The 10057-nt window shown below is 41.5% G+C and overlaps 1 protein-coding gene across 2 annotated transcripts; it reads right to left on the bottom strand.

The window, feature by feature from the left end:
• Nucleotides 1-3087: 3087 nt before the first annotated feature.
• LOC111231064 (protein-lysine 6-oxidase-like) lies at nucleotides 3088-9614 on the bottom strand. Of its 2 annotated transcripts, none has more exons than XM_022758032.1 (7): nucleotides 8692-9614; nucleotides 8105-8213; nucleotides 7508-7645; nucleotides 7126-7282; nucleotides 4785-4895; nucleotides 4541-4656; nucleotides 3088-4186 (listed from the first exon to the last, which is right to left on the bottom strand). In XM_022758032.1, exons 1-7 carry the CDS (start codon nucleotides 9473-9475, stop codon nucleotides 4180-4182), a joined length of 1422 nt encoding a protein of 473 aa, XP_022613753.1. In that variant the 5' UTR covers nucleotides 9476-9614; the 3' UTR covers nucleotides 3088-4179. The 2 variants fall into 2 exon arrangements, with proteins under 2 accessions (XP_022613753.1, XP_022613754.1); XM_022758033.1 differs by having other exon boundaries at nucleotides 4800-4895.
• Between the last annotated feature and the right edge of the window lie 443 nt (nucleotides 9615-10057).

The following is a 10057-nucleotide window of genomic DNA, read 5'->3' as shown; positions in this document are numbered from 1 at the left end:
GGCGTGTGTAGAGCCCAGACTTTGGTGCATGCCAGCTTGTGCTAAGCATACGCTCACCCAACTGTCACTCAAAGTGGCATGCTCTCAATTATGCAGAACTTTAAGCCTCAATAAAATTTAATTGAGCGAGTTGTATAAAAATGTATCCCTCATGCAGTTGTCATGAAGGACAAAATTAGCCATAAAGACCAAAACTGTTTTTTGTGCTACACTGTAAACATGTTTATTTCTGCGGTACAGTTGAGCATTTTAACATGGGAGTGTATGGGGATTGACTTGCTTTTGGAGCCAGCCTCAAGCAGCTTATTATGTTACCGGTATATTGTTTTACATGTAGAGTTACATCAAAACTGAAAGAAATTACAATAAAATTATTAAGAAATGTACTAAATTAAAATTCATTATCTTGAAATGGTAGGAATCACAATTTTACTGGGAACAGCAACTGACAAACTGAAAATCAGGTTACTGTCAATCCCATCAAAAGTAAAAAAAAAATGGAATTCACGGTTTGTAATCAATTAGGGATTTTCAGTTTTCTCTAAAGTAAAAAAACACCAATTTTTCAGAGACAATCACACAATGAATTCATTTTCTACAAATCCTTATGTCTAACAGCTCACAATAAAAACACAATTTTGCCATTTCCATCATGACTGGAGGCTTCCTTCAGGCATTTTAAAGTGAACAAAACAAATTGGTTCTGAGAAAAATTAATACAAGTGTTTGAGGTAAGAGATGAAGCACATATAGAGAGACAGTACAGTGGATCAACAATCAAAGAATAACAAATCTTTTGAGCCGTCCCTCCAAATGCCACCCAAGTCACATTACCACCCAGCTTGAAAGAGAAACAGAATTCATCATCAATCCCACTAGAAAATGACGCCTCTGTCTTTTGTCTCAGAGCTTGATGCAGTTTTCACTCTCTAAATTTACAACACTGTGTCTGCTGGTTGTGTAAGTGACCCCCGGGAGAGGAAGTGGCCCAGCGTGTCTGCCCTGCACGCCCTCGCTGGTCTATGGCTGACCTCAGCACTGTTCTTAATCTCAATGGGATGACAGAACTGCTGAGGAATTTCTCTGCTCTGTGCCTAAACCAACCTGTCAAGACACTGCATTTAGGCTGAGCACGTTCCTCTGTTACGTCCCTGCCGGCTCTCACGTGGCCCCGCTTTGTTGAAATATGACCTGCAAATACCATACTCTGCCCTTAGTAACCTCTCCAAACACTGCCCACCGACGTGCAGATGCATCCGGAAAATGTCTCTCCTCGCCACAGAATGTCCAGTGTAGGCTGCAGGCAAATGGCAAAACCTGTCCCTTCCTCACCTTACCTACCTGTAGGCTGGATTGTATTTGCTGAGGCCAAATGAAAGGTGCTAGCCTGCCTTCTTTTTTTTTTTGGTCTTTGCCAATGCTGCTCTTGTGCTTGTGTAAGGCTAACGAGACTTTCCGGATCCAGATGTTGGTGTGAAGCTCCACAGCTGAGCAAACAGTGACTGTCTTCTCTACAGCATGACATGTTTAAAATGACATGCTGGTCCAAAAAGGAGAAGGCCAGCTGAGTTCTGAGGAAAAGAGTCAGCCAAACACTCATCACCTGATTGGCGATGAATTTGTATTGGCTCTATGGACGACAACGTTAGTCTGACTTTGAAGGTGAGGAAAAAAGAGGATGAATCCTAATGACTTCAATGACCCCCTGACTTTTCCTCCAGTGCCATCATGAGTTTCACATTTTTGTTTTATTTCTAATTTTTTGTAACTTATCTTGATAAATATAAACACTGTTCATCAGCCTTGATTGTACTTTGTGCTAATCAGCAAATGCTAACATGTTAACAAGCTAAACTAAAATGGTGAACATAGTAAACTGTAGACTTTTAGTCATGTTTGACTTCTATTCAGGAGCAGATCTGGACTGTAACTCTCCAGTACAGAGATCCTTTGCTGAAATAGTCATTGTCTGTAAATATTGCCCTGGAAATTCCAAGACAGACAGGAATGGAGTCGACTAAATAAGAGTCGGGGGGATTTTCCAGACACTTTCAACAACATAGACAATCTACTCTGGCAGGGAAGCACTTTGGCAGCATCCAACGTAAACCATTTCAACTGGGCTTAGTATACCTGGATCGCTTTCTGAAGCTGAGACTGAGCTCTGTGTCGTTGTAAATACCCAACATCTGTACATTTAATAGCGCATACATTGTCTGGAGTCTATATGTTTTCCAGTACATCATTCAAAGTTGCTTCATGGTATATAAAGGTTTTTTTTTTAATGGAGTGATTTACTCAAGGTAAAAATATCTTTGAATCGGGTGAGGCCCGGAGTGAATACAATAGACACAGGTTCTTCTTTTGCTGTTTGAAACAGTCTAGTGCTTGCTGCACAAACACATTTGCCTTTGGTAGAAACATATTTGAATGACTTGCTGGAGATATGCTCTGGTGGCTGTCAATCCTAAAACTCAGACAAAATATCCCAGTGCTATTAAAAGTCCTGCCATCTCAGACAATCCCCTCTGGATGTGAATGAAGACGATACGGTGAATTGTGGGCCAGCAGCTGAGAGACACTCCTTTCTACATGCGCCGAGGAGAAAAGGCCTCCATTCATCGTGCTCTGGCTGTGTTTTAGTAGATATGGCATGGCTGTATAAGATCCTGCAGGATGTGTCTTCACAGAGGCCTGTCAGCAAACATGCCTGCAAGTGTCTGCCGGCAGGCCTGTTTGTCTCTGAGGCCACAATCTGCACGCATCACTCAAAGTAAAGCTCCTCCATTCAACAGGACAAGGACGAAATACTGATTCACTCCTGCAGAGCGCTGAGTCACTTTGTATCAACAAGTTGCTTTTCTCCAGCTTGGATACAAGTTTTGAAACTGTCAAAGGAATGTATTCTTTGATGGCCCTTGGTATTTTTAATAATAAACCATGGAGAGAATCCTAAGAGGTCAATATTATCCACTGGGCTCTGAGGATTTTCTCCACTGAAATTCTGGCATTGTACAAGATTAAAACGTTATCTGTGGTTATTATTTAAAAATAAAAGGGAAGAAATTTTATGACTCACTCCTCGCCGTCTTTATTGCATTAAATCTAACAGAATAAGATAAAGTTTTCAACAACGTTCAAGCAATATTAACAGTTTTACATTACAGCTATCAACATTTTCCATTCACTCAGTTATACACAAGCACACATTTACATAAACATACTCCAACATACTACTCTTACTATTTGAGATATTTATTACCACCAGGTGGTTAAAGATTTATAGTCTGGTGATATTTTATTTTCTTCTTATAAATCTCATGAAAAGACCAAAACCAACAATAAATTTTTCCTACTAACAAGTATCGTCTGTGTATCCAGGATACAGCTTATTCCTCCATTGTTATTGCAAAACTATCAAAAACATATTGACACGCTCTTGCACTGGGTGACACGCTCCATGAACACAGTTGATCCCACACACACTCTTCTGCTGCCATAAATTCACTTGCACGTCCACATCTGCGGCTGAGAATAGGTCCTAACAAATGTACCATTTACTCCTGTTTAAGTAACATTTTCTAAAAACTACATTTACTGCTACTACAGTGAGATTGGGACTGAGAGCCATAGGCTGGGTAGAGAAGGCAGATAGTTATGAGAGATGAGTGAATGTAATGTTGCTTTTGGTCTTTTCATGAGATTTGTTGCAAATAATAAAAATATAGAATATTTTATCCTTTAAATAAACCTGTAACAACTAACGATGTGCATGTTGCAATAACACCAAGCAGAAAAACAAGACAAAGACAAAAGGCAACAAAAAACACATTTCAAGCAATAAACCAGCATTCAAGAAATTAACTATAAGAACACAGTACTTGTATTTGTTAAGGCAAAAAAAAATTGTAATGAATCATGGCACATAAGTAGAAATACATAGTCAAGTAAAACTGGCGATCTCACTGGTTTCATTTACAAAATTGATGTAAACTTTTGCATTTAATAGCAATAAACGCAACACAGGACTCTATGGCAGGATTGTAATGCAGGATTACAGCTGTATTAATCACTTTACCAGTTGCACTTTCTGTAACTCAGAGTGTTGATGTTGTTGTACAAGCACAGAGTGAGATGGTTGCTGCCAAACTCCTGCAGATGGGACAGGAAACGAAGATTTCAAGCCCTGAAAATAGAAAGAGACGTGAAAATGCAGACATCCAACAAGTACACACACAATGCCTAACACAGCATCTTACAACTGCTATCAGACTGCCCCCCCCCCCATTTTTTTTATATGTTTAGTTTCTCTGTCTCTATCCATTTAGCTCTAAACTATCTACTTCTCATGAACTAAGAAAAACAGTCCGGTTTTCAGCTGTTTGACAATGCATTTTTCAGCTAAACCAATAGGTTATAATGGTTTAATAAGCTGAAGTCATGGTTTTCTTTTAATCATAAGCTTGTTTTAACAGGTAATTAAAATGTTAAAAATGAAAATAAAGCATATGCAGGGATCATGTTCAACAGAAACTCTTACCTTGTTACTCGACAGTTGCGCGTCTGAACATAAATTCCTGTGTAAGTGATATCACATCTCACGATGTTGTTGGTCATGTCCGACTCCGGAACGTGGAAATTGGGATTGACAGTAACCTGAAGAAATCATAAATAAGACTTGGAGCAGCTCTGCAGGCAATGTAAATGAAATCAATCTGCACTCTGTGAAATCAAACTCATGGATAGGTGAAATTATGCAGCCGAACAGTTGATATAAAGTTCACCCCACATATTTTTACCTTCAAGATATAGTTTCCTGGAGGTACATCAGTGATGTCGATCCACTGACAGTCGATGTTGGCAGCATAGATGTCGTGGCATCCTGGGCTCAGTCCCTGAAAACACAACCCAACCCCCCCCCCTCAGTGTGGTTTAAAGCTTTGCCTCAGGCTCTTTAGTCGACTTTGACTACTATTTTCCAACAAGAGCTGCAAATGAAGCAGATTTGAGTTTAAATTATACAAACAGCTCTTGGAAGCAAAGTTGTTACAAGAAACCAGGACTAAGGAGCGCAAAGCCAGAATCACAGAGCCCAGACAACAGATATAATAAATATTCCCATGTCTTCAGGATGTTTTTTTTTCATTGGCATACATCTGAGTTTTAGTTAGAAAAACATTTCTCAGAAGTGGAGCTGGAGGATTTGCAAAAAAAAAAAAAAAAAAAAAAAAACCCTGAAACTGTGCAGCTCTGTCTTGCAGCCTATTCTATGTCCCATTAAATGGTGTCTTTACTTTCTTAATGTGATAAAAATAAAAGTATTTTTGGTCCAATATCTCACAAGTCTCAATTAAACACAGCCTTTATTGTGTGGATTTCGATTTTTTACACGATTTTTTCATCAGTTTTCACACATAACAGGAGAGTGTGACGGCCGTATCCATAGCCACACAATTAAAGTAGAAACATGATCATTTTCATCCAGTCTCACCGCACCCAACACAGAAATCCAAAGACAGGTTTATGGTTTCACCCACTCTCCCACATTATTACCACAGTCTTTGTTCGTTTTCTTTGCAGTCACTTAAGTTTCATAAAACACAATCACAGTTTGTTTGGTTTACAATTTTGTCAGTTCTCCTTCCTGGTTTGGCCAGAAGAAGGTGTCTGAGGGTTTAAATACAGAGGCGATAGAAATGGACCAGACCAAAGGCTGTATCAGCATGGGGGGGGAATGTTGTTTATTTGGATTGAGTTTTAGTTATTATCTGTGTTGTTTTCCCCTTTTTGTTTCAAATAGGCTGATCATCCAGAATACTGCATGTGTCTCCCTTTGTTAGGTCAGTTAGTCGAGTTAAGGTCCTTGTTTGTTCACAGGCTTTTTTGGGTAGATCTCTGTTTTGTCGACCTCTTTTAAGGGCCCAGTTATTTACCAAATTTGCTTATTTTCATTCATTTATATTTGTGACATGTTTTTGGGTGATAAAATAAATAGTAGATAAAACCCTTTTTTTTGAAAAGTAAACCTGTGCTTGTTGTCCTTTCACTGCTTATCACACAAAATAATTCAAAATAACTTCTGCTTAGAGACTAAATCTATAACTCACTGAACAAGTCCTAAATAGTTATTATATTTTTCTAGTCTGATTTACATAAAGGATTTTTAATTTGCCTTTTAAACAGGCTCTCCAATGGTTTTACACGGCTGTGAGCACAGCTGTATAATGTCCTCTGTGGCCCTGGAGGAACTTTGTCAAGTCAGAGAACTCCACTCACTTGAGTAATCTCATTTCAGGCTTGGAGACTTCAGACATAAGAGAAACCTGAGAGTGTAAATCAAAAGAATATGTGAGTATTTTCTAAGAAAAGGGGGTATAGAAAGTGTAGGAGCCAGTGTTTCTGGGACTTGACCCACACTAGTGTCTGAAAGTCAGGATACCTCAGGCCTCTGCTGTCGAGGTCTTGTGTCTCACAAATCCCCAAACTACTTGAATACTACTTAAGAATTTAACTGTGTCGTACACAGCCTCAGTATGTTCCTCCTCAGATTTAAAGCTGCTGTTCACTGGACCAGACCTCAAGACTGACTAACTCCAGATATGGGCGGTCACCTGGAACCTGGATATACAGCCACTTATAAGGTGAGAAAACGCTATTAATTCTGACAAAAAAGGCCACTTCCATTAAAGTCAATACAAACATTGTAAAATCAAAGAGGATGTTTGGATTTCTTTTTTGTAATTCAAAGTAGACTCTGCCCCCACCTGGCATTTTCCCGCACCTTATACGTTGGTAAGACCATTGCCTGCTAAATTGAAGAGCTGCTGAGTGACTGAACTGTTTTTTGATTCCGTTGTGTGACGGCCATGAATCAGCAGGAAGTGACTTCAAGAACCGTGTAAAATGGAATAAATGAAACCACTAAAACTAAATGAACCGTGAATGTTTAATCCCACGGTGTCATTTTAAACATGTGTGTGCTGTGTGTGCTTTTGTGTGAATGACTGTGTCGGCTGTATGTTTCCTCAGCTGTGCACAGGCCTCTCATGCAAACCGGACCTTGATCTCAGAGACAGAAGCTAGCTGATTTGACGTTCACCTTACGCACCTATAACTGTATGTTACCTGTGTATGGGATGTGCAGGCATAGCGACGCCTGAATCCGGGGTCACAGCCTGTGTCCTCAAGGCAGAAACTGGCCTTGTGTCCCTCTGCAACTTTACGTCCAGTGACGACGTCCAGCAGGTCGTAGTTACTGAAGGCGTCCATGCTGTGGTAGTGCCTGAGGGTGTAGGGTAGATTGAATAGAACAGAATAACTTTTTTTTCTTTCCTTGAGGCAGGGCTCAGGAATTCCTTTTAGGCCACAACTTTATTGTCTTTAACTGAATTTTGAGGGTGTGGTGTTTTTCTGGCCTGTTATATCAGATCTGAATGGAGCCGTGCTAATCACAACATTTTGAATGATGTGAGGTCATTTGATTTCATGTCAGGCTGTGTAAACTCACTGGTGACAGCTGTGCCAGTCCCACTGATATCTCGGCTTGACAGGGAGGAAGTCGGTGGTGCCTTGGTTCTTCACTTTCTGGGGGAACCTTAGGAGGACTCTGAAGTCGATGTCTCGCACAGCGGGTCCATAAGCTGACCTTGGATGGATCACAGGGGAAACGGGCATAAGCTGCGTTGGAAAGTGTTACTGGCTGAGCTCCCAGGGCCTAGTTTTCTTAAGAGTAACGGAGCGCAGAGGGTTTGTTCCATTGTACTTAATGCTTTTGGGAAAACCAACCCAGAACATTTATGTCTTGGCAGGACATCATGTTGGAGAATCATTGCTCCATAATAAGATCAAACATTTTTTTTTAGTAACTCTATCAACACAACAGTTATCCTGACACATTCAAAGCTATACTGAGATAAATGAAGGCTGGCCTAAAACAACCAGACTGTCGTCAGACAAGTGAAATTAACCTTCAACAAGCAGTAAAAACAAAGGAAATACATGTCTGTGAGTGTATGTAACGTAGGTGTGTGTGTGTCTGCCTCAGTGTCTACGTGCTGCTATGTGCGTGCTGAAGAGGTGAATCACTTTTGGCACCACAGATTACCTGGCCAGACAGTTCTCCTCAGCTGCACAGCGGAGCGCATACATCTGCATGCGCTGGACATAAGCACCTGCTTGGATGGCATATGGGTCTGGCACAAGGTCTGGCAGTCCTGGAGGAAATTAAAGGGACAATCCAAGTTTTTTTTTTTTTCCCCCTGTAATTCTGAGATCTTAATGTTGCCATTTTTTTCATGCTGAGAACAATCCAGTGAATTAGACAGTGTCCAGGCTGAAAATGAGAGCAGCTGTTTGTGTTTGTTGGCATAATTCAAGATTTTACATTCCTGTGCTGTCAGTCTTGGATCCACAGTCCAAATTACCCAAATCCAAATTTTTTTCCCCCTTCTTGCCATTCATCCTTTTTCTCTTAGTGAGTGAGACATGTGGCTGTGCAATCTGTCTTCAAAAATGTTCATAAAGCCATTTGATTTCAAATGTAATTTTAATGCAATGGATGATGATTCAGACTGAGGAGGTTTTATCCTAATTGATGCAGCCACTGGACCATCATGTTAGTCTAAGATCATTTCAATCCATGCTACTTAACAAGGCTAAACTCATTCCATGTGATCAGGATACTTGACTTACCATTTTGGAAATATCTTGTTCCATATCCTGTGTCAGGCGGACGCCGCGTGCGGGCCCCTGACCTCCCTCTCGTGGGATACATGTTGTAGAAAACAGAATTCCTGTGGTTTTTTGACGGGTTTCGCGGGTCGTCGTTAACCATGTCCTCTCCATTTCTGGTTGCCTCATTTAAAGAATCCTCAGTAAGAGCAGGGAAGGAAGCGGGGGATTCAGTTTCTCTTTCCAGAGTTGAGGGATATGCTGGGATGGAGTGATCCGTCTGCGCGGGTTGCCTGGAGACAGACACTTGTGCCTGGGGCACCGCGCGTAACTGTTGGTATTGCGCACCTGGCCCCGGCTCTCTTCCTCCTGGATAACCCATAGCTCCTGTTCCATGAGGGCGCTCAGGCTGCTGTCTGGCCCCTGACGCACGAGCATTAACAGGCACAAACTGTCTACCATCGTGTCCAGGTGTAAAAAATCCCGGTTCTGCACCGTGATCAGTCCTGAACTGTCTGGACTCACCCTGTCCGGATCTTACAAGCGTGGCTCCTCTGTGCGCTCCCGGCACTTGGCTCCGGGTGCCGTCCCTCCTGCTCACAAAAACCCTCGAGTGGCTCCTGGACCGAACCGGAGCCTGGTACTCCGACCCAGTGCTCATTAAACTGTAAACCTGTCCATTGTTTTGCCACTGAATCCGGTTCCGCCAGGAGCCAGCTGTGCGCTGCTGCTGCTGCTGCCCAAAGATGATGAGGGGAAGTAGTCCTTGAAAAAAATATAAAAATAAAAGTGACCATTTTGCCATGGCAGAAAAAGTCAGATCCCTCCAGAAAGTCAATTTATGAAATGTACTGCGCGCAGATGTTTCTCTGTGTGAAGTGGATGCAAAGCAGCGCGCTCTCAGTTCCAGGTCGTCAACAGAACAACATATCAGTTCTCAGGACTGACAGAGGAGAGGAGAGGAGAGGAGGGCTGGAGCCTTTTTTTGCTCATTTATCGAATTCAGGCCAGTTACTTACGCAAAGTCAAACTTTCTGGCAAGAAAATTTAACCCATCCCTTCCCGGGGTTTAGTCTTGTTACACAAGACTTGCACAGGAGGTTTGCTGAGTAAACTTTACGCACGGGTGTCAACTGAAGTCATCTCAATGTTACCGTTCAATCTGGTGATTGTAAAAGACCAGTCCGACCAGCGCAGAGGAAACAAAGGTTATCTGTTGAGCAAAGCTTTTAATTTCTCTTTCATATCAGTCTTTCACTGAGAATATGAAGAACAGAAGAATACACGTTAATGAGAATTGTAGCTGTATTAAACTGCCATTAGAAAACCTCGACACTGTTTTTATTTAGTTAAATTCCGTGTTATTCAAAGGCCTCACGCGCTCAGT

The sequence above is a fragment of the Seriola dumerili genome, unplaced genomic scaffold (assembly GCF_002260705.1).
Source record: "Seriola dumerili isolate Sdu_G_001 unplaced genomic scaffold, Sdu_1.0 BDQW01000291.1, whole genome shotgun sequence".
NCBI lineage: Eukaryota > Metazoa > Chordata > Actinopteri > Carangiformes > Carangidae > Seriola > Seriola dumerili.
Note: the sequence above shows the minus strand (reverse complement) of the source record. Positions and strands in the feature narration are given on the sequence as shown.

Excerpts from the sequence above, each read along its gene's own strand:
- LOC111231064 (XM_022758032.1), bottom strand. The coding sequence starts at position 9,475 with ATGGCAAAATGGTCACTTTTATTTTTATATTTTTTTCAAGGACTACTT. Across the intron at positions 8,214-8,691 it reads AACAAGATATTTCCAAAATG|GACTGCCAGACCTTGTGCCA; the intron begins GTAAGTCAAGTA and ends AATTTCCTCCAG. Across the intron at positions 4,896-7,125 it reads CCTGCACATCCCATACACAG|GGACTGAGCCCAGGATGCCA; the intron begins GTAACATACAGT and ends TTGTGTTTTCAG.